Source organism: Haliotis cracherodii, unplaced genomic scaffold (genome assembly GCF_022045235.1).
Source record: "Haliotis cracherodii isolate W230 unplaced genomic scaffold, xgHalCrac1.p SCAF_18, whole genome shotgun sequence".
Taxonomy (NCBI): Eukaryota; Metazoa; Mollusca; class Gastropoda; order Lepetellida; family Haliotidae; genus Haliotis; species Haliotis cracherodii.
In genome coordinates this window covers 1,859,222-1,884,822 of record NW_027266273.1, presented here as the reverse complement: position 1 = coordinate 1,884,822, position 25,601 = coordinate 1,859,222, and the positions used below count along the sequence as shown (strand labels likewise).

Sequence of the window (25,601 nt, the reverse complement as noted above, 5' to 3'; positions counted from 1 at the left end):
TGGCCTTAGAGCAGCAATAAAAAAAATAAAAATGACTAGCTTAGCCAGCTCCTTTTCCGAGTACCGGAAGCTAAACACACCACCCCCAGTTTCGCACCAAATGTCACCTACTTGAAAATAGCTGTGGTCACATTCAGCATAAGTCATCATGTTGAAAAAGACAGTACTAAATATAGAAAAACATGGTCAGTTTTAATAACTGGATGGATGTACATTTGAAAGACATAAAAATCTTACAGAATATCCTCCAATCACAGCCTGCAGATATCTCTCGATCTGCACTGAAGGCTACGAAAACCGCACTCTCCAAACTGGTACTGATTTGGTGTAGTAGAACCTTAACGCGCTCAGCAGTACTCCTGCCATTGGTCCAGTCATGACCCTCTGTCTTTTAACTCCCGAAATTTCAAGGTTCATCAAGGGACAAACGTGTAGGACATGCATCACTTCGGGTCATGTGTTACTTCCTCATTTCAAAAGAGCTCGTTCAATTATCTAAAAATAGGAAACTAGACATAAGTAACTGCTTTGAAGCATCAGATTGCTTCCTGGTAAGAAGGCTGACCAGTTATTCTATAGACGTGACAGACTGTTTCTATGGAACACCAATGTCTACAGCATACAATAAGCCGTGAGGAGAACGCTATCAGTACGTGCCAACACACAGGGCTACGAGCTGTACCTCGAAGTTATCATTTCAAAAAGACAATTAAACTTAACGAGAGGTAGGACATTAAACAGGAAAACAATTACATTAAGGCTTGCACGCTCGTAACAGCGAGCCACTGTGTGGGCGGGACCGATGGACGTGGTTTAACTGTCTCTGCTGGTGACGTTTCTGCCTTTAATGTGAAGGCAGGATCCTCGCCGATCTACGTTCATCACTACATTCGGATCCAATCGGCTTATTCTGTAACTCATAGACTACTAGAGGCTCCAATGGACATTGCACGATTTCACTGTAAACCGTGGAACGCCAGACGTCTCCCGATATTCTTATAATTTGACAGTCAATTTTGAAGAGAGCTTTTGATATACATTTGGTATACCATTTGATGTCAAGTGAGTGAGTTTGGTTTGAAGCCACTTTGAACAGTATTTTAGTTGTATCAAGGTGTGTCGGCTCAGCGGGAGAGCAAATCCCGATTTATTAGATAAGTAGTTATTAGTCAGGTACCACTTTGATGAAACCATCGAGAATGGGTATGGTGCTGACAAACCTAGAAATATTTATCGAACATTATATTTCCATTTAAAATAAAAACATGATGCACTTTTATGAACTGATAAACTAGTAAACTGATAGCTCTGAGAGACTTGATGTTGCCCAAAGTAAAACGTTTTCGAACACTTGGTATCATCGCTGATTTTCAGTGAGTTACTCATATATTTTTGACCACTACTTTGCCTTGAGCGCCCTGTTTGGTCGGATAATCGAGACTGGTTATTCGCTGGCGTTGACGTTTAATATTTATGTAAACATTTGGAACACAGATGAGTCTAATATATTCATGATAACTATGCAAACGTTTGTAACACTGTCATAATTGGTTTTTAAAAATTGATTCGGATACCCAGAGTGATTTTTCTTACCACGTAGCAGAATGAAGTCAACTTGAACTGAAAGTGCCATCTTATCACAATCAACAAATCAGTACAATGATCGTGTTAACACCAGGACCTGGTGTCTTGATGTGCGATGGGAAGGAATGGGCACACGTTGCCTGTATCATATTTGAAGACAACGCTAATAAGATTGAAAGGAAATAACGCTATGTTCGCATCGTGACATGAACACACTATGTGGATCTGATCCCGCACGTATACTGACGTTTATGTCTCGGTTGGGTACATATCTGATGTCAGTTTATTAGTTTATCTATTCAAAGAAATGGCATGTACACAGTGAACATTGATTTTGTATATTTAATTTGAATTAATATTGCGAATTTATAATGACATTATCTGAATTTGAACACCTCAATTTCAAAATCAATATGTAGTATGACACACCTTGCATATCAGCATACCCTTTATTTGAACTTGATTACTTACACAACACCTTTATTTATCGATTATTTCTAAAATAAGCATACAAAGATCGCATTACCATGGGACATAAATAAATATTTTAACATAAATATAATTTATATTTTATTAAAATCACCTTTGTACAATTCCTAAACCTTTTTGTATAGTTGCGTTCTCCTTGTGACCTGTTTAACGTGTATGTGAATATCTCGGATGTGAGGGTCAAATAATGTCTTAGCCTGCCTGTAACCTTCACTACGCCAGCAATATGGCCTGGGAATAAATGTCCTATCACGACAGTGCTAAGGGCAGTTCCGGCAAAGGACACTATCTGAACTATTAGCCTCACGACTGTCGCTGATTAAAGTGGTTCTAGTCGCAGTCAATCAGCCTCTGACGTGCGTACTAAAGATTATCTGCCATGTTAGAATTATACAGTGCAATTCTTGACGTTCATCATACGTCAGAATAAGCTGTGCCAAGGATGCCACTGGATAACATACACTGAAACTTTAACAACAGTCAACAATGGCCTTTTTTATACCGAGCTCGTAGAATGGCCAAGGTTAACAGAAATAGACAAACAACAATACATGTCCATGCCACGTCTATTAATAATACAAGTCACCATGGTGATCGGAATAAACAATCTTTCACTAGATGTGAATATGTAAGGCGGTTTTTTTATTGTTTATCACAGATGTTGCGTTTTACCTTTTGAGAAACATTCGAGCAATGTGTGTTTGATGTTTAGGTCAGTGTGAAAAAAAATATGTTAATGGCAGTTTTTATTGTTTTCGAATACGTATGCGTTTAGGGGAATATAAGCTAGGCTATAGCGAAATGTTTAGCAATTTTACATTTCATTGTAATTATGGACAGGGATAGCCCATTGGTTAAAGTGTTTGCTCGTCATGCTCGGGTTTGATTCCGGATTTGGAAATACCGCGTGAGGCCCCGTCGTAGTGTCACTCGCTGGAATACTGCTAAGTCGGGGTATGACCATACCTGCTCACACATTCATTGGACCCGTGAATATCCTGGTACATAATAGGTCTTCAGCAACGCAAGCTTGCCGTAAGAGGTGACTAACGGGAACGGGTGGTCAGGCTCGCTGACTTGGTTAAAGGGGCACTGATCTAACGCAATTCCCCGGGACTGGTTGTTGCCTTTGTTATTGTTTTTTCCCAGTGAGTACCCGGATGTATAGCAGAAATCTAGACTAGTTCGCGACCTCTGCTGCGCCTTTCGTAAGCGCATTAGTCACGTTTATGGATACCGGTAGTAATAAGGGCGTATGGTCACATTGATCAACAAAATGAAATACATGTACAGTTTTCGAGATAATAAGGAAATGTAGGTATCTTTGGGGGTAGCATCGGTAATGGTGACGAAGTTTTGATAAGTCACTTGCTTGGTAATTTTGCGATTTTCGTTTACACTATTTTTACTTACAACACGAAGTAAATATTTCACCTAAGCATTGCTTTTTTATAGTGTGTATATTTTTTTACTGTCAAAATGTGTAACATATTTATTAAACGTCTAAATATTTTACAAAGTGACTGAAAAACATTTCGTTGAAAAGTACATGTCTATGTTGTTTGGCTTCTAATCCTACATAATAATCTGTTGTGATGTTTGTAGGCCCTTTTGTTCGTCTTAATCAATCTGGATAGATTTCTTAGTCAAAATGGCTGAAATATTTACACATTTTATAAACTGCCTGAGAGAATCACATTTTACAAATTGACGGTAATATATACACGCTTACAAAGGAAAAGACCGGAGAAAACAACGTCTATCGCGCATTGAAGAATTTTCCAACCAAGACATAGAGAAACAAGAACGAATCGGTTCAAATGAAGGAAAACAAAATGCAAATACCATAATTGCAACCCACCAAATTTATGTGTATAAATTTTAGGCAGCTTCCTTGTTCGAGGAATGTATCCGTGAATATCCACACAAAGGAACAATATCCCACTCGTCTGCAGCTGTACAAAGAAACTTATTCGATGTCACGTGTCTCTGTAACAATCAAATATTTAAAAAAATATATATCGTTTCGGGATATTATAACCGTGTTCGTTTCTCAACTGATCACTTGGATTGTTTCATGTGTTTCACATAGGTGTCAAGTCTTCAAGGGTCGGCTGAGAAAGCCAGAGTGACAGATAACAATGATCAATCAATCAACGTATTATCAGTTATCCCTTTGAACAAAGTATGTTGTTTTAACATCGGCACTTCACGCCATGATATGAGTGTATTCCCTTTGTTTTAGTAAACCTAGACATGTAAACACTCACTTTTGACATATCCACTGTGCAAGATAACAGTGATTAATCAATCAACGTATTTTCTGTTAATCCTTTGATGACCAGGAACGATCCGTTGATATACAAAAAAGTAAATGAACTGATTATTCATCTCTTGCTTGGCTGCCACGTGCATATTACATAACACACATTTCACCTCACTTCCAACCTGGATTTAGATTGAATAATTACCCCAGACACAATAAATGCCAAATGGGAACCTTTGTCAGGTAATCTAAGTGGTGCTACCACTAATTGTACCTGTAATAAATTCATTAACTGAGCATCAAGGGAATGACGACAAATACACAAGTGCAGGGTTAGACGAGAAAACGTGGATGACAACAAGGGAGTAGTAATCGTATTATCGATACAATCCAAAACCCGAAAATTCTTTCACTGCATGGATACTTTTTTTAGTATTAAACTATAACCATCTGGGGTATTTCCAAATGACGACATCCGATGAGCTCCGCCGTTCTTTTTGTCTCTTTGTTTAGGCCGAAGAAATTAATTAACATGCGCCCTTTGTCGAAATCTTTACAGTTAACCAATCTTTACAGTTAACCAATCAGTGTTTATGCAAAAATGCGTAAAACAAATATTGCCTCCAGCCTCCAAGTTCATTTAGCTGTCCTTGCAGACGGTAGCCCAGTCTCTGGTCACGCTCAGTTGCGTTGCGTATCATCCGGGTACTCACGGGGAAAAAAACAATAACAAAGGCAGCAACCAGTCCGGGGAATTGCGTTAGATCAGTGCCCCTTTAATGCATGTCATCGTATCCCAATTTGCGTAGATCGATGCTCATGATGTCAGTCACTGGATTGTCTGATCCAGACTCGATTATTTACAGACCACCATCATACAACTGGAATGTTGCTGAATGCGGCGGTAAAAAAACAAACAAACAAACATTCATTGTATTCATACAGCACAAATAAAGAGACAAAGATCATCATGGAGCCGTCTTGGCGCAAACGGGTACTGCGAAAGGATAACCACCTTGCTGTACCATCCGTCCTCGCTTTGTGTGTTTACGTGGACAGTGTCTAAACATACCACGGTTGTCATTAACTACCGTGCGTTGTCCAGCATGGTGAAACAGTTGTGACTGTCACTTTGGTATATTTTGAGTTTGTTTGTTTGTTCAACGCCGCTATATTGCAGCTATATGATGGCGGTATGTAAATAATCGACTGTGGACCAGATACTCCAGTTATTGACATCATGGACATCGATCTACGCAAATGACATGCATCAACAAAATCAGCGAGCCTGACCACCCGATCCCGTTGGTCGCCTCTTACGACAAGTATGAGTTGCTGAAGATCTTCACGGGTAGGTATATTTTAAGATATAAACTATACCTAAAACAAATAGGGGGCATTTTTTAACCAAAGTACTTATAAACTGACGGGCAAAAGAAACTATACCAACATTGATTTGGTGTTGACAACATTATCAAATATATCACAAAAAAATAGTGTTGCGAGTTGGAAAGAAAATTTATCTGACAATGTTCTGATTCAAATTCCACAAAGGTGGCATTTACAGGAACTTCAATATCAGGTAAGGAATGACACAGGGGGTAAATGTCAATTTGCAAAATAAACAAATCATCTGAACGAAAACAGAAAACGCATTTTTTTCACAAATGCATTACTGTCAGTATCTTGTATGGTCTCCATTGCTCTGAATACAGGCTTGGACACGTCGCCGCACGGAGTTTACGAGATCCCTGATGACGTCATTGGGGATGGCTCGCCATTCTTCCAACAGTGCCTGAATCAACGTTTGACGACTTGACGGAGTGGGATTTCTTTCCCTTATTTGTCTGTCCAGATAGTCCCACAAGTGCTCAATGGGTGTTAAGTCAGGCGATCTTACTGGTATTGCAAAAGGTTTACATTATTTGCAGTTAGGAAGTCTCTGGTAATCCTGGCGGTGTGGGGGCGAGTGTTGTCTTGTTGGAAGATTACTCTGGGATTCCTCAGGAGGAAGGGAAGGACCACAGGACGCAATACATGGTCGATGTAGACTTGAGCATTCAAATTAGGGTCAAAGACAACCAGGTCTGTTGTACGGTCCCTGCAAATCCCACCCCAGACCATGACGTTTCCACCACCGAATGGCATGGTCTCCTGAACACAACATTGGGCTGTAATCTCTCCTCTCCGACGATACACACGCACATGGCGATCAGCTCGATACAACTGGAACCTGCTCTCATCAGAAAATAGAATTCGTTGCCAGTTCCTGTTTTGCCACGTCTGTACCATTCTTGCCCAATGGAGGCGGTTACGTCGGTCACGACGGCTCAAGTTCATCCCACGAAAGGGCCGGTAGGCCCGAATACCGTGTTGTCGAAGACGCCTGGCAACTGTCCTTCTGCTGACCACATGTTGAAAGGCTGTGGCTGCCGATGACGTCACAGTGACGAAACGATTGCGTAGATGTAAGATGCGGAGGTACCGATCTTCATTGGCGGTTGTGACCCTGGGTCTTCCACTTCTTGGCCTGTCATCTGTACGACCTGTTTGTTTGAGTCGTGTCTGCAGCCTCGTTATCGTTGTTCTGGTGCAGTTGAAGATGCGAACAACATGGGCATGGCGTGCTCCCAACTGCAACATCCCAATTGCTCTCTCTCGCTCTTGTGCGGTCAGTCTCAGCATGTCAGCTCTTGTGGTCGGTAAGATTGTGGTGTAAAACATACAGATTGGCGCATTTTATACTGTTCGGAGCCATTTTGTCGTGATGCACGAATGAAAAAAGTTCGATGAAGTCCATATTCGGGAAGAAGCAGGATTTTTTACACTCAGTAATCATAAAGCTCTGTTCATGCGAATTTGTTTGACAATGAAAACCCCAGTTCAGTGCTGATGTGATATTTTTTAAATAAAAAATACTTTGGTATAGTTTATTTTGCCAGTCAGTTTAGTTACACGCTGGTGTCGTGTTTTCACATCGCTCGAAAAGGAACGATATGGGTGACGAATGTCAAATGCTGTTGTAAAAATAACCAGTGCAAACCATCTCAAACGCAACACCACCGGCAGTGTCATCTGTCATGACTCTTTTTCCTCTGCACCAATACGTGCTACATGTCTTATACGTAGTACCTTTGGACATCTTCGTGTGCTAGAGAAATCGGAGCTGCCGTCTCAGCATAGGCTTCAATGGTATTCCTACTGGCCTTGGAGCGTTGCCTTAATAGTTCCGGCTTACTTGTATCAAGGGGAAGGGCATCAACACCTTTATTCTGACAGGGAATAGACTTAAGTTGTCACAAGAAGTGAACACAAGCCGATAGCAATTAAACGTACTTTACCAGTATTGATGTATGTGAGATTACTCCGTTACGATGGTGTGTGGGGGAGTGGGGGGAGGTGGAAGGGGGCACGATCGAAGATGTTTCCCTGGCATTAAGGAGTAACCGCATCGTAGGAACATTATCGTGACTCCTGGTAACCGAATATCTAGACAATGTCCTTAGCTTTAAGTTATTACTTTAGCATTTCTGTTGGCGAATGGCCTCCGATTAATGTATGAACAAGTTAGGGATCCTGAATATGTTTGGGGATATTTTATTGTAGTGAAGACTGAGCAATTAATTTCAGGAAAATATCCCCAAAAATATTCATGATCCCTTCCCTGTTAGTACATACTTACGGCTTCGGCTTCGGTTTCCGCAAGACAGGACGGCATGGCTATGGCTTTAGGTCACAGTGAGCAAATCTCAAGTGATATCACATCAGGGGAACCAGCAACGGGCTTCACCCATCACTCAGAGGCAGGAAACCCACCGAACCCTGGCCTCACCCCATTTGTCAGGTACCTTAAAATCACAAATGCCACGTTTGAGTTATGCCGCCATCCTATGCTTGTTACCCAAGTGGTAAAATGGATCAGTCAAGATCATACCCCATTTGTCAGACATGTCATGAAAGATAAGACTTATGATAAGACAATACAATATTTTCACGGTGTTTCATAGGCTTTATTAGCCACATCAAAGTATATTATTTAGCACTTTGGAACCGATTATTAGAGTCAACCAAATGTCTGTGATCACATGATCTCCTAATTGGGTCATTCTACAGAAAATGGCAAAATGTTGTCCTTATTTCTTAGTGAAAACAATTTTCAATTCTGTTTCAACACTAGTTGTAGGATAGATTAAATAATAAAAACACATTTCTTCGTGCTGACTCTTTTTCTCGTTTTGGGTTTGTCAGTTCAAAGTTCGTATATTTTGCTTTAAAAACATTTTTCATTTTATATGAAACAAAACGCTTTAGAATTCTGTACATTACCAAAATGGTGACGTATTCATCTTGGTGTAACTGTTGGTATTGAGTATATAATCAAGATCTATACTGGCAAACTTTAAATAACCAGACTACAACTTACAGCAGAACTAATTCTGAGATTATTCTATTTAATTAAGATTTATGTAGTAATGATGTCTTATGTTCTTCACATTCATCACAAAATGATCCCGTGCAAACATCGTTGAATATTTTTGATAAACGTTAATTAACATAGGTAACAATAATTATGCAAAAAAAATAATATTTTATTGACTCAATTTAAGATGAAAGCATGTGTCAATATTTCCACTTTTGGAAGAATCACCCAATCTTGTTCTTGCTGTAGAGGTGATGTTGAAAGTGTTCCTGGGGTGTACCCCTGCGATGTAACAAAGTCAACTTTCTGGAAACCTGCCATGTTTGTAAATATATGCACAATTTAGTAAAACATGTAAACTAAGTAAACTCAATATTCTCGTGAGAAACTATGGAGAGAATTTACAATTTTACGTCAAATGGTTCCTCGGTTAAATATATACGGGTATAAAATAAAACAATATATAACCCTATTGTATCCAAGTAGATCAATATTTTACCCATTACCTTCAAACGTCTTTATTTATTTGATCTTAATTATACAGAGGAGTAAATATATAATTACTCGTCAATAAGAAGAAGAGGTAAATCTCATATGTTTTGACAAGCCATGGGGTATCTGACAACTTGGGTATCTGACAAATTGGGTATCTGACAAATGGGGTATGACTATTGAGTGAACGCTTTAACTACTGAGCTAGCCTACTGATCTGAGGTAGTTTGAAGAGAAAGAAAACAACTTGTGAAAACAAGGGCCCAGCACATACCGGTTGTAAACCTTGAATATCAGTTCTGGCAAAGTATACTTTGAACCATTAATGCAAATATAGTTGTTTCACATGGGTACAATATCAGCTATGTAGCCATTCATCTGCTCGACTACATCATCTGACTTGGATTCAAATATAGTGAACCCCCTTAATCTGGACGGGACGGTAAACTTATCCAGATTAATCAAGTTCCTGATTAACGAATCATCAGTACGTTGTAATATCCAGTCATATTGTAGACGTTCCCAGCGGTATTCATACGGAAACCAGAGGTTCTGGATTAACGGGGTTCGAGTTACCGGATGTCACTGTAGCAGCTTTAACATTTGCAGTTTTGTTCAGAATGTCACGTACCTCCTAATATATACTACAAATACTTTACATTTCATTGCTGCTTCCAACGTTGTGAGGTGAGGTGAGGTGAAATGGGGTTTAAAAACGCTTCCAAGATTATTGCTCTTTTATAGCGACGTGCATGCACGTGTGGGGGTGTGGGGGTGTGGGGTTGTGGGGGTGGGGGTGGTGGTGGTGGTGGTGCTTGTACTAGTCCGGACTGATGCCGATTTATAGTGCTAGCCCACTGAAATACCATGCCGCAGTTTAAACATGAATACCCCACTCAGACACAGTATACTGACTCCGAGCCGACCAGTCCTTGTTTTAGCCCCTTAACCTCAGACAGGGTAACAACAAATACCATCTTTTAACGTCTTTCGGTATGACGCGGTCGGGGATCGAACCCCGGACCTTCCGCTCTCCGGGCGGACGCTCTACCACGTGCACTAGACCACAGAGGCGGTCTCCGACGTTGTGGATGTATCAAGTGAAACTATACTCCCCTGGGTCCACTGCCCTACGTCATCTATAAAATGCTCTAATGACAGCACACTTTGATAAAACAAGGATGACAGGTTGCTGATCGAGTACCACAAGGGGATCGCTGGGGCTTTAATTTGCTAAGAGATGCTTTGAAAGGGGAATTCTTCTCTTCAGTGTTTTTACATTGGAACATGTTCTAGCCATCACTCGTTTCTCCACTCAGTGGAAATACACGTGCTTCTTAATCTGCAACAGAAACGGCAACAAACTTGTTCTGGAAAGCAAGGGATGTACACTGTTCTCTCAATACTGCATATATTTTACTTGGTTCCAGAAGACACGGATGTCCTATGGGTTTCGGAAAGAATTTGATTTCAACTTCCATACTTTAGGTTGTTTGTCATTATGGTTAACTGCCCATTCGTTTTCCTATCGAGTACACTGCGTGCAGATTGTTCTTCTTGACCCCGACGTGATATTGCTGGAGGCGGCAGAGAACCCACTCACACGCCAACAAGGTTTACAGAAATAACGCTCGTTGACACAAATGCTCACGTTGAAAACAAATTACAAATACCTAAATTGAAACGTTAGATAGATAACGATCCCCATGACGTGACCCATCTAAGTACATCAGCTAGCAAGTAACCCTACACATGAAGCCTTGGAGCTCGCTAGGAATGTATGTCAACCGCATAATTAGTAAATTGTGTACCTAGGTTGATACTGGACTGTATTCTCAGGGTTCAATCTTTCATTCATTATTTATGGTAACTTTATTACAGTATGAATAGAAGTTTTATACTGATTATTACTGTCGTTGTAGTTTTAGCTCGATAAAAAACTCACTGACCTTTCTTTATTGACAAAGATCACGAGAACTTTGTGTCTCGCGACAATGAACTGAAATGATTCTTGAAGGGCATTTGTATGGCTTAGAGTTATACAGCTTCAAAGACGTTATTCACGGCGTTGGAGTTGTTTTATTACATTGTCCCGCGGATTGCTGTACAATACATCGTGGTCTCGGCTCCCTGGGGAGAGTATGTCTGATTCAAACTGCTATTTTTGAACAGTAGATTCATCGAGTCACGCTAACAGTGTCTTCTGTGTAATGATAAAAGCCCACCCAGATCATTGAAGCGTCGTTCTGTATTTCATCGCAAACTTCAATGCCATCAAAACAGATTTTGCCTCTGGTGAAATGACAATGATGGAACAGGGTGATTTAAATGCAAGCAAATGAATCACCTCAACGATTGTAAATACAATACTGTAAAAGGATAGTACGTATATGACGATCGATGGGATCCAACGTGAGCTTGTGGCACATAATTGGAATCTAGGTTCAGCATTACTCTGTTGTTAGACCTGTGAGTACTGATTCTGTGCTCAGTAAATGTGATTTATTACAGTTATACTACTAGCTGATTGTAAATACTTCCAGAGCTTCCCATGTCATGAATTAATTAAATTCTGGTTGATTTAGCATCTTCAGATACCATCAGAAATATCGATCAAGGTCTATCTCACGTATCAATAAAGCTCTTCATAATGTGGATACCGTCTGCCTTGCTCGACAGAGAAGAATCAGAACTGTTTCAGTGTGTTGGAAATATCTGTTTACACATGTTAAAGGAGTATTTGAATTACCCACACTCTTGTGTGCGCAGACTTCAAAGAATATCAAATACAGAACATCCGTGGCTGATCTAGGATATAACGGTAGTCGGCTACTATAGCCAGTGGTTAATATAGTAACTCACAAATATCATTTCTCCATGCCGAAGGTAATACCATTTTATCTGTGACTTCAAAGAAGAGGATACTGTGGCGTATTGGCATCCGTCTCATCGGCGTAAAACACATGGTTAAGTTGGAGTCGGCAGATCAGGGTAATTCCGTATCGATCTTCCCGTGGCATTTAATCAAGCAATTTGACCTCGTCTTCGCCCTGTCCCTACTGTCAACAGCATATTAGACCTTCAACGGATATTGCTGTATCTGTATATCGTTTGTGGCTATGGGTAAGGTGTCAGCGTTTTGGTGACTTGTAATACTTTGTTTTGTCCGGATATTTGCCATCGGACCAGCACTCGTGATGACAAGGTATATGGTAATGTACATATTGTGAGGACCTGTACGCTATAAGGAGTACATTGTTCGCTCGAGTGAGTTGGGATGTAACGCCAGCTAAAAGATAATGTGTGACATTTCCAGTAGTCAGTTTGATTTAGGAAAATCGCCAATTGGCGTTGAGCTAGAAATAAGGGAGACCAGTGAGACCGCCTCAACTGTTTCATATTTAGATCTATGCATAAGGATTCTAAGTGACAAAATACTCTCCACAAGACTGACAAGAGGGATGACTTCAACTTTCCAATAGTCAACTTTCTCTGCCTGTCGAGCAATATTCCAGCAGCTCAAACCTATGGTGTCTACATTTCACAATGTTAGAGATACAATAGCCCATGCTCTGTTTCCAAGATTTCAAACAGCATCATACCACTTGTGCGCATGATCAGAAGTTGTTTGATCAAGGTTACAACATTCAAGGCCTCAGTAGAGCTTTCAAAAAGGTTTATGGTAGACATTTTGAGGACATTTCCAAATTTCACGCTTCAGTCACACAAAAAAATGTCCGATTCAATTCCCTATTTTGACTTGTACCATATGATCCCGTGCTTTTTCAGGTGTTTGTGTTTGTGACGGGTGCCACCGGTGGGGCAGGATACCCTCACCTGTTCGCGAACACCTGGTATCATTACTAATTCATAGACACATGATAATGATATAGTCGGGGTCGTACAATCGACTATGCTTTATGTAGAGATTGGATATTGGATATGAAAATATATATATTGGAGAGTCCCCAGAGTATGGTCCTGTCGAACCATGGTGCATTGACGGTTTTATTATGGGACTTAATCCTGACGGCAGCGGTTCATAAATCATGCAGCGAACTGTAGAGCCCTAGTATATTCGTGATGTGAAGTTCCGTTAACTCCAAATGCTTTGGGCCAAACTCTTGTCGGATGTTCAGAGTGTCATAGAGCCGATTTGTGTGACAAAACATTCACAGTCATGAAACAAACAACGTCACATTCTGATGTATGTATGGTTGGTTGGTTAGTTGTTTAACGCCGCACTCAGCAATATTCCAGCTATATGATGGCGGTCTGTAAATAATCGAATCTGGACCAGACAATCCAGTGATTGATATCATGAGCATCGACAAGCATAGTCACCTTTTACGGCAAGCATGGGTTGCTGAAGACCTATTCTACCCCGAAATCTTCACGGGTCTCTGATGTATGAGTCATGTACTTATGTCATTAGAAATGACATTAGCATGACAATAGCATCGCAATAATCACTTTGTGTAGGGGATGCAGTTACCACTTTCCATGATCATGTAATTGAATCCATAAATTAAGCCTAGGAAAGTTAAACTGTGCTGTCTTCTGTTTGTTGTGTGCTGTGCTGTATTTGAATTAAAGATTGTCTCACTGTTCATTGTTGTCGTGAAAATAAGTGTGTTTCGGCCCATAAAACAATCCTTTCAATCTTCCTTCTTGAAGCAGTGACCGTTTTAATATTCCGTCTTTAACAATGTTACAACCTGTGATACATATATTTGGCCATACACTAAATGTACACACTGACAAGGTGTTTCATTCATCCGTATGGCAAACGTCACACACAGACATGTCCATCTCAATATACGTCAATCATACACACAGTGAACGTGTCACACACACACAGATGTCCATCTCGCTATAAGTCAATCATACACACAATGAACGTGTCACACACACAGCTATGCACCACTATGCACCGTCTCACTATGCACCACATACACACGGATACCGCGCCACACAGAGGTGGTCCATCTCACCACAAGCACCACATACACGCGGATACCGCGCCACACAGAGGTGGTACATCTCACCCCAAGCACCACATACACACGGATACCGCGCCACACAGAGGTGGTCCATCTCACCACAAGCACCACATACACACGGATACCGCGCCACACAGAGGTGGTCCATCTCACCACAAGCACCACATACACACGGATACCGCGCAACACAGAGGTGGTCCATCTCACCCCAAGCACCACATACACACGGATACCGCGCCACACAGAGGTGGTCCATCTCACCACAAGCACCACATACACACGGATACCGCGCAACACAGAGGTGGTCCATCTCACCACAAGCACTTAAAACACGCGGATACCGCGCCACACAGAGGTGGTCCATCTCACTACAAGCACCACATACACACGGATACCGCGCCACACAGAGGTGGTCCATCTCACCACAAGCACCACATACACACGGATACCGCGCCACACAGAGGTGGTCCATCTCACCCCAAGCACCACATACACACGGATACCGCGCCACACAGAGGTGGTCCATCTCACCACAAGCACTACATACACACGGATACCGCGCCACACAGAGGTGGTCCATCTCACTACAAGCACCACATACACACGGATACCGCGCAACACAGAGGTGGTACATCTCACCACAAGCACCACATACATTTTGGGGGCTTAACATGAGGACATTTTTTTATTATTCCAGCAGATATCACAGATATTTTCCGTTGCCCAGGTTTGAAAGAAATGTCTTTCCGATGTTGTTAGACCTTCTGAAGTGGATGGACACACTGCGGGTACAGTTTCTGGTTCAATTTCCGCGATGGGACTGAAAATCGATGTTGCTCTTTTTCTTTGTAGTTCCACTCTTTATTAAGCGAGTGAAACAGCTCAGGCTCTTTATATTTTCGCCAGACGTGATATTTCCTTGGCTTAGGTTAGTCTTTGTTAATGACTTGGAACTGTCGCTTTTAAAAGGGCGAAAACATTTTATACTGGTGTCCTTAATGGTTAATGTTGCAGCAAATGGTTAGATGCACACACCAACAGTCAATGGGACCGTCTTCCAGATTGAGAGGCTTCAGAACCTAGCTTTCCAATTGTTTTAGGTATAAGCTAATTTTGCCCCTTGATAATCCTTGTTCGGCTGTTGCTGAGGATGTAGATATTTTCCTGATTGTTATGTTCGAGTGAAAGACTGACAATTTTGAATCATAAAATTCACAAATTTTGTCTGACTGTTCTTGTCATAACGCTGACCTACGTTATATATCCCTCTAGATGTATGTTTCCAGTTTTTTACATTGATAATGTGCCCTTTCATCTCACCATAATTAAATAGTAATCATGAGGCATGAATCTTTGAAGGACGAGGGAAAGGATGTCCCCACTAACCACTGCAGTAACTGATATGAAATCTCGTTCGTTTGACAGTTTGTTTCACGATTGCCTATTTGTCCACTTTTGATTGTCTGTTCACGTTTGATTATTTGCTCACATTTGATTGTGTATATCCATGTTCGACTGTTTGTCAACTTTAATTTTTTTATCGCGTTCATCACGTTTGACTGTTTGTCCATGTTTGATTGTTATCTACATTTGACTGTTCACGTCTGTGTGAGTATTGGGGGCAATCAGATACTGGGGTTTCAGGACGCGCGGGGTGCTTACATTGGACATGCTATTTACACAAAACAAATAAAATATCACATCAATGTTGTATGAATAAAGTGTATAACGTATAATGACAGCAAGTGAGTGAGTTTTTCCTGCCTCTTTTAAACCCCATTTCACCTCACCTGTAAATGTTCGAAACACAGTTTTGATGAATGTTGCTTAACGCGGCATAAAACAAACAATAAACTGGTTTGCGACAACTTGAGTACGTACGATAAATATATCCCACGTAATCGTACACGTAACTGTCGGGATCATTATCCACGTTCGTATGATGAAATAACAAATTAGACATATTTCCGATAACAGCTGGAGCGGTATACACTGAGGTCCATCACAAAACGAGCTCCATCTACTGTTTTCATCACGTAACAGACCGCCTCCGTGGTCTAGTGGTAGAGTGTCCGCCCGGAGAGCGGAAGGTCGGGGGTTCGATCCCCGGCCGCGTCATACCAAAAGACGTTAAAAGATGGTACTTGTTGCTACCCTGTCTGGCGCTCGGCATTAAGGGGCTAAAACAAGGACTGGTCGGCTCGGAGTCAGTAAACTGTGTGTGAGTGGGATATTCATGTTAAACTGCGGCATGGTATCTTAGTGAGCTAGCACTATAAATCGGCATCAGACCGGACTAGTACAAGCAGCCACACAAACACACACACGTATATGCACGTCGCTATATAAGTGCAATAATCTTGGACGCGACGTTAAACCCCATTTCACCTCAACTCATCATGTAACAGTTTTATCACCGCCACGTCGAAACATGTGATACTAGGGACATATTCTACCCTCTAATCTCCTGAGACCATCATTTGATTAAAGTTTGTTCTGCTTCCAACAAGGGAATTTTGTGCACCTAACACCAGCAGATCACAAGGACTATAAGCGTCAAAATGCTTTTTTAACAAATATGAATCCTCCAATATGTTTATTACACCAGATGCCCCATCATTAAAGTTTGATTTGTTTAAATAGAATGTCTTGGGAGATCAGTTGGTTTTGCAGTAATGAAATTGCAGTCTCCTATGCAAATCAAAGCCGTAAATCTAGCTCAAGAGTGTCGATGTAGCGTGGGATATTTCTGTGTGAATGAATTCACCATGTCCACAGCACTCGTCAGGAAATACAGAGGTAATTTTCTCTCGCAACAAGCATTATCCGAAGATTACCATTTGGGTAATATTGATTCGGAAAATTTCCATATGCATCACTCAAGGAATACAATCTTGATAAAAAAAACAATTCCCTTGGTTTGTTATAAAGTGACCGAGAACAATCATTACAGTCTTTTTAAACCATTCGACCTATCACCTTTACGTATTGAAGTCTCAAGGGTATATTTACTTCGCCTGATTATCATCAACGTCGAAGGTTTGACACGAACAGGTTCTAAAGTAGAGGTCATCTGATGTTGACAACTGCCAAGGGACCCGCCATTTACTTCCAAGATTGTCGAGTACAGGTTAAGATCAACTGCAGTGATTCCAATAGGGTTGGAAAAATATTTGCTTTTCCCACAAAACTGTCTATTTTGATTGATTTTTGCTTGGTGGGTGAATACTCTTGGCGAGAGGGAGTGTTTACCATTGATTCCCCATATGGTGCCGTTAATACCTGATGTAGTCTCACGTCTACTTAATTCACATTATAACGGAGTGGCGTCCTGGTATTGGGAAATAAACACATGAATACGTAGTCATCTGTTTTATAGGCTTAAAGTCTGTTCATAAGGTGTCATTTACTCTTTTGACCCATGATTAACAAACCAGTTTAGAGCTTCACGTGCCTCTTGGGTATGTTTTTGTGTGTGGATTAATTGATAGGGAGATAGGATCCGGGAATCCCAAAGGCAGAACTTTGATTGTGTCATAGACTGGAACACTTTCCATCTTATTTGTATAGCTGTACTTACTATCTTACATCACCGTAAACATTCAACCGTTCTACTGCTACAAAGTTAAGATTTGGAACGATGTTTACCATTTACATGCTTACCCTTTTCGCAGACACCTGGTGTCATCATCGAGTTTCAGTGATTCACTGTTATAATTGTAACGCCATTTTGCCTTTTACGCCCGGTGGAATAATCGAGACTCGTAATTCTCTGGCATTATATTTACAGGATGTTCTAAAATGCTCCCGGGGGTCTTTAATTTATTGGGAACTCACACCAGTAACGAGTAGTGAAACATCATTAGGTTTATATTTCTTTTTACTTATTTTATATATTTTGGAGACTGGGCCTTCTTCCAAATCACTGTATCTCTAACATTCGCTTTGCTCCTATGTTACGCATCACGGGTATATTTGGATGTGAAGGGTTACCGCAAACTTGCTGACATGAACATCACAACGTGAGACATTGCAACAGTCGTTTTTTTATCAAATATCTGTTGATGTGCTGTTAATTATCATTGCTGAGTAGACAATTTCATACCAAAGATTTCTTAGCCTTGTCGGAAAATTTCGACTTCCAAATATATACGGGTCATTTATTCTGTTTCCAGTTTCCTCTCGAAAGGTGACGTTTGAAATAGAAAAAATGTCACATGGTATTTTGAAGACGACAAGTCCGACAATGCTCCCAATTCCCGACAAGGCTCTTGGGTGCGTAATGTCCTATTGAAGGACCATCTAAAAGTAATATATAGATATCTATGTCTCTCAGAAACTGACATAATGCCAAAATTTTAGTTTATTACTGAATATTGTGGTACGTGTAAGGATTGCCGTGAATATTTTGGCATTATTCCAACGCTCAAAATTGGCTTTATACTTTCAAGCCATGTTGACAATCGAACCCGGGTCTTCAGTGTGATGAGGCAGCGCTTGTTCCGAACGTTTCCCAAATAATCTCAAACATATCCTCATGTACGTCAATTTCACAGATATGTGACTGGCCGCTCGACCAGTGATGTGCAATTCTAATGCATGTTAAGAAGATCAGGTGAATGTGTTATTTATCTCTTTAAGATTACGGGGGGCACGGGTGGCCCAGTCGTCTAAGGCGCCGCGATTCGCTGTGCAGAGTTGCGTCCCTTGGGCACGCCAGAAACCTATGATTGTGAGTTCGAATCCCGGTTCGCCCCGATTATGTTTGTAGGTTTGTCAGCATCATACCCGTGCTCGTGGGTTTCACCGAAGTGGTAAACGTCTGAGACCTGCATCACTTCGGGCTTTCCTCCCACATTAAGCTGACACGCCGCGATATAACTGGAATACTGTTAAAAGCGGCGTTAAACCCAACTCACTCACTCACTTTAATATAACGTTTGTGAAATAAGAGTTTCTACCATGCTTCACTATCCTGTGCTCATTTGCAGGAAAGTACAATTATTATACGAAATTAGAGTCTTTGTCTGTCTATCCAATATAACCTTTCACTGCAGGATAGATGTATAGCGTACTATTTGAATAAGCAGGCAGATAATGTAGATTTTATACATAATTTGAACTTGCTTGCTCGGAGGACCACAAAATGACCTAAGGTCAGTGTACGTCCAAACAGTTTGGTCTTCTATTGCTATTTACACAGCGTCACTGGAGACTCCGGGTAGGAACTGGTCCCAGCAACCTGTGCTGTTCGAAAGAAGCAATTGAGTTGATGGTCAGGCTCGGTTACTTGGTCGACTAAATATTATCGTACCACGGCGGCGTATATTGTTGCTCGAAATATACGCCGGTTGTTTGTTCCAGACAATATTTACAGCCCACCTCATACAGTTTCAATGTTGCTGAATACCGCCCTTAACAACCAATTCACGGGGAAAAACCTTTTGAACTAAAATCAACCCTTGAGACTTGGAATCTGGTGCGAACTCCACAGATGTGACAATAGTCAGTGTGAAATGAGGGTACTTTTGTAGCTTTAAGTTTAATTGCGTTTGAGAGTTCACACTTTACGAAAATATAGAAACAGGTGTTACCATGAGATAAATCCCGACCGTCCCCATATTCTCGAAATGTCTACATGCATTCCTCTGGAGTTATGTGTGGTTACGGCAGAAACCTAATCATTGCCCGCACCCAGGATTTATAGCCTTGTTGTGTGTCGACATTTCCTATCGGTATTCTCCACGACGGGATAATGTCTATTCCTATACATTGGTTCACAGATGCAGACTGGAGATTAGTGAACCACCCCATTAAGCTACGAAAGTAAACATTCTTTACTATATCTTGCATTCATTCCGTTGGAGAGGTTATATATTACTGAACATGTTTGGTTTCGAGTTTCAGTATTTTACTCAGCCAATATGGAGATACCCGGAGATCTCAAATGCAGTACATCCTTGTGTTCATAGGAACCGGTTACATGGCATAGGAGTCAGGGGATAAGCGGTTTGAGTGGGTAAACCCCGAAAAGGAATGTTGCAATAAGTCAACCAATAAAGGACTACTATTTTTGCAATAGTGTTGTGATTGTAGCAGTACTATTTTACATCCATACATTTTTTTATTTTATTTTTAAAGGGGGACCTAGTGAAAACCCTAAAGTGATGTTACTGCAAGTCTATATAGAACTGCCATTTTTCTACCTATGAGTACTCACCACTGGAAAAAAAGCCATCCAAAGAAATGGAAGCTTCTATTTAATAGAAACTAAAACTTACAAATAGTTGTCAGCTTACAATTGCGACAAAGGTTTGTTTTTTTGTGATGACACACGTGTTCGTGAAGGCGTAAGTATTCGTGATGACATAGATGCTCGTGGTGACGCATGTGTTCGTGATGACATAAATATTCGTGATGACATAAATATTCGTGATGACATATATGTTCGGGATGACATAGATGTTCGTGGCGACGCACATGTTCGTGATGACATAGTTGTTCGTGGTGACGCACGTGTTCGTGATGACATAGTTGTTCGTGGTGACGCACGTGTTCGTGATGACATAAATATTCGTGATGACATAGATGACATTAGCCACACATATACAATATTCATCAATTAATACCTTTTTGACGTTTTGACCGATCTTATGTAACCGTTTGTTTTCAGACAGCCGCGTCAGTTAGAATTAAAGCTTGATCAGCAGCTGCTGGATATAGTACAATCATGGCCTTATAAAGTGTCCCTGTATCCGTGGTCTCACTGGGTAATTAGTAACTACTGACCGGTCACACAAGGCATTCAGCAGGACAGTGGTCATCAGCGTCAGCTGGACACGTCTGGTGGCCCTCTATATTAATGATTGTAGGTCATGACGTTGGAAGTGTATAATCAACCATCAAACTGCTAAAATAAACAACTTAAATACGTACATTGTGTGAAATACTACATATATTACCAAGGTGACATGGTGTTGCTATTGGAGATGACGTTGTCCCTAAAGCTCAGGCAAACGTTTTGATCACAATCATTAATCGTAAAGGCAAGTCGTAGTTCATCCAAAAATATGGCGTTCCGAGCACAAAGTTCCATTCGACCGAGTTCAGAGGGCTCTCAAGAAATGGGTTAGTTGACTGTTTTCTTGTCTTCTGCTGTGGTTAATGGCGCGTGTGTGCCTCTGTGTGTTTGTGTGTCTGTGTGCCCCTGTTGACCTCTGGCTACTCAGCGTCACATCCTTGTTGGGGTGGGTTTCACCAAAGTGGTATACGTCAAAGACCCGGCTTACTTTTGTTGAGCTTACCTAATCTTGTCTGAATACAACGGAAATACTGTTAAGCTGGACTCACTGCTTCAACTCTGCAAAACGCAAAAGTTTGTGAAGCACACAGACAACAAATCATACTAAGTTCTGTATCGTTTCTTTGTCTATTGTTTTTTAACACCGCAATCGCAATATTCTAGCCATATGACGGCGCAGTGACGCTGGTGGGTAAGTGGATGGGTGCCTGCACATGCCAGGTGTGATTGCTGAGACTTTCTTGAACTACGTATTGAACTGGTTATACGAAAAAAGTGCTGTCTTCTTAGGCAAGTGGCTTTTTCCGACACGTGCCTCTTCTTCGTCGTATTGTATGCGACGTGCTGTTAATATTCATCATATAATGTGTATATGTATACTGCACCAAATCCACACCATGCTCAACGCGCTACACTATTACCCCGGTCAATGGACATCCTCAGCTCCTTTGAGAGTGTACAACCCAAGCTGTCCTTTATGCTCTAGAAGGTTAACAACCACATTACCATTTCATACTACAGGGTATACATTAAAAAATATTCAAACTCCACCTTGACACTATGTACATGTATGAAGCCCATTTCTGGTGTCCCCCGCCGTGATATTGCTGGAATATTGCTAAAAGCGGCGTAAAACCATACTCACTCACTCACTATGTACATGTACATTGTCACATGTTGGACGAAGTCACATGAAGGAAACACTACAGCTTACAGTAAACCCAACAGCAAGGGTTCCACATGGTAATAGCACCATAATGTCTATTATGATTAGCACCATAGTCATATATCACAGGCATTAACACTACATGTGTCCTGCGGCACAATGAAGAACGTCATAGGTTATAGTGTATGGGAAGCCACAACGGCGACGGCCCTAAACTATTGATGTGAAGAGTTTATGATGAGAGAGAAAAAAGGTTCCAAAGCTGGTTCCGACTTTAAACAAGATTACTTTTTTTCCTTTTACAGTTTGTGGTGGGAGGATTATTTGATTTTCTTAATCAACGTCTGTCTCTGACCCATTTCAATTCAAGGGTTTTACAAGAATAATAAAAATTAAAATATTTAAAATTATTAGTGATTCTTCAGAAAAAAAGCGTTTAGATTCTGACGAGTGTCTAGGCGAGGTGAATAATAATATGTCTTTTTTCCTGACGATCCACTGTTTCTTGCAGAGGTACATGACATTAAGATGGATGCTGACGACGACGAAGGATCCTACTACGGCTCTTCCTACGGCTACGAGGACCTTACGTTCCTAGAAGCATGCATCGAGCAAGATATCGAGGCGGTTCAGGCTATCCTGGACGAGAACCCGACAGAAGAGGAAATCAATGAAAGAGACAGATCTGGACGGGTGAGCTTTTTGTCGACACGAATGTCAAAGAATATCTTTTGTGTTTAGTTGTGTGTTCACTTTAGGGCAGACAGAAGTAATTGTGTTTCGTGTTATCTTGTCCATTTTTGGGTCGCATGCTGGGTTTGAAATAAAATAAAATAGATTTTTATTTACACTTTCGTGTCAGTAATAGCGCAGGTTAGGTCACTAGCTGAAACTGTCTCCATTGGTTGCTTTTGCTTAATTAGAATTCTGATGGGTTCGAGTGTTACGTCGACAAGGATATATATAATATTATATTTAATATTTATTTTTCGGTATGGTAGTCAAATTGTGATCAGCCAGCGATGGGAATTTCAATCGCACTGAACTGCTGCCGCGAGATCGGACTGCTAGGGTTTCAGAATAAAGGCGTGAGTTCACAAGCAAGAGAAAAGTTCGATCACGTGATATGCAAATTAGCTTGTAGAAGTCATCACTGCGCCGGAGTGTGGTCCGAAAAACTCACCTTCATGGCAACTTATGCTGACAATGTCTATGTTACAGTCAACGTTTAAAATCAGTCAATGTATTTCTCTTAGGCAATTTACAAAATGCCGAATTATGTCTGTCATTTTCATAAAATGACTGAAAAATCCGTCCGTTTCTTTGACAGATTGACTAAACATTATTAAGTTTGTTTATTGAGAATGTTTGATATGGACTTAAAACGTCATAATGGACTAATTATGTTCGAATTAGAAGGAAAAGCATTTTATTTTTATCCTCTCATTTTCAGTCACTGGGTAATGAAATTCAACATCAAAATGTTTTGAATTCTGTATCTTAATATAATATATGGACAGTGTTTCAGTCATTTTTTTTAAGTGACTGAAATATTTAGGAGTTTTGTAAACTGCCTTTGCGAAAGTTCTTTTTACACATTGGCTTAACATACATGATTAACGGGACATACGTACATACGATTGATTGAACATTTGTTTATCCCGACGGATCATCAGGAACAGTACCGTCCATATTAACGGGGTTTTAGTGTACATTTGTTTGTGTTTTATCTCCCTTGTACAAGCTTCAACAGATGCTGCTACGTTACTGTAATCATCGTTTGTCTCCATGCATCTGTGAAGCCCAGCGATTACATAACTACGCTTACAATGATGGCAGCATCATTCATCTTACTGGTGGTCATCGCTGTTTTTATAAAAAATCATTCTGTATTATTATTCACAGACAATACTGATAACGGTCTTGCACGAAAGGCTTCATCTTTCTTCTCCAAGGGTCACCGTGACTCGGTCTTACAGTGTCCTTGGCCTCCCTGTCTGATCGTGTCGAAACAAATTACGTTGTGCCAAACAAATTGCATGATTTCCTGAAACGTAATTGTGTTGCTTTGACAAAAGAAACCAAGTTTATTTCTTTAAATCTTTTTTTGGTATCTAAAAAGCAACATCTTTTGTGCTGCATGATCCTGGTGATCATTATTTTTGTTACGCGTGATGTTTTTTGTCAAGGACAATAACGTTAACGATATTTTATTTATGCTGAAATTGAACGTTAAGAGTAATTTTAACAAATTGGGTAATAAACATCTCCGATTAAAATTAAAAGTTAAGACTCAACCGGATAAATTATTATTCCGCTTTTGATAATCATTTTCTTTACACCTTGAACACCAATCATTCGACTTTGGAATCGTAGCAATTCATCCTAAAGGAATTTCGTACAAAAAGCTATATACTTCAAGTTATATCATTTTCCAGTCATCTATAGTCGTCTATCTGTCGTAAACACCAAGAAAAGGGGACATCGTTTGTATCTGAATTATTATCTCAAGCTGGCAAAATGTCAATATTCAATGATTCTATGAACGTGAGATCCGGTTAGAATAACCTACCCATTTCAGAATGCATTTCATCATCCAATCAAATATGATCATGTGATTTCAGACAGGGCTGAGCTACACGTGCTCTCATGGCATCGTCCCAGTCCTTGACATGCTCGTAGAAATACCGGAAGTGGATCCAAATATACCGGATAAGGAAGGAAATACCCCTCTAATATTCAGCGCTCAAGCAGGTATGGTTTTATCTTACGACTTATGTTTGTGTTTTCGCAATACGACTTTTATTAGCTCTTTTTCATGATTTCGGATTTCATTTGTATGAGATCTGTGATCTGTGAAGACCCGGGGTAGAATAGGTCTTCAGCAACCCATGCTTGCCATTAAAGGCGACGATGCTTGTCGTAAGAGGCGACTAACGGGATCGGGTGGTCAGGCTCACTGACTTGATGCATGTCATCGTATTCCAATTGCGTGGATCGATGCTCATGATGTCATTCCCTGGATTGTCTGGTCCAGACTCGGTTATTTACAGACCGCTGTAATATTGCTGTGTGCGGCGTTAACCAACAAACAAACAAATCATTTGCATGGTAATTCAGCTCCAATCATGCGTTAATGGAAGGTTTTATGTAAGCACAATGTGTTGAAAATATATTCCTGCAATTTCCTTGCAAATAACTGCTCTTCATGGAGTAAATAGGATAATATACGTAATACACATAGCTCTTGCATCCTGATGTCAGTAGTCATCTAATCACATTTACCAACTGATCAGGTTAGCAGTCAACGGCAGTCGTTGATTAACAACTATATCAACACTTTCCTGAAGAGAAAAATAGAGACGGAGAACCTGATTGGA

General features: G+C 40.6%; 1 protein-coding gene across 2 annotated transcripts in view; it reads left to right on the top strand.

Moving 5' to 3' along the window:
• LOC139466103 (uncharacterized) overlaps window positions 1–25,601 on the top strand; it is a 53,095-nt gene that overhangs the window by 4,413 nt on the left and 23,081 nt on the right. For both annotated transcript variants that reach the window (XM_071248118.1, XM_071248120.1), the window contains exons 2-3: window positions 22,733–22,914; window positions 24,846–24,975. In XM_071248118.1, coding sequence (XP_071104219.1) covers window positions 22,750–22,914; window positions 24,846–24,975 — 295 coding nt within the window. In that variant the 5' untranslated portion in view covers window positions 22,733–22,749. The remainder of the gene's footprint in view (window positions 1–22,732; window positions 22,915–24,845; window positions 24,976–25,601) is intronic.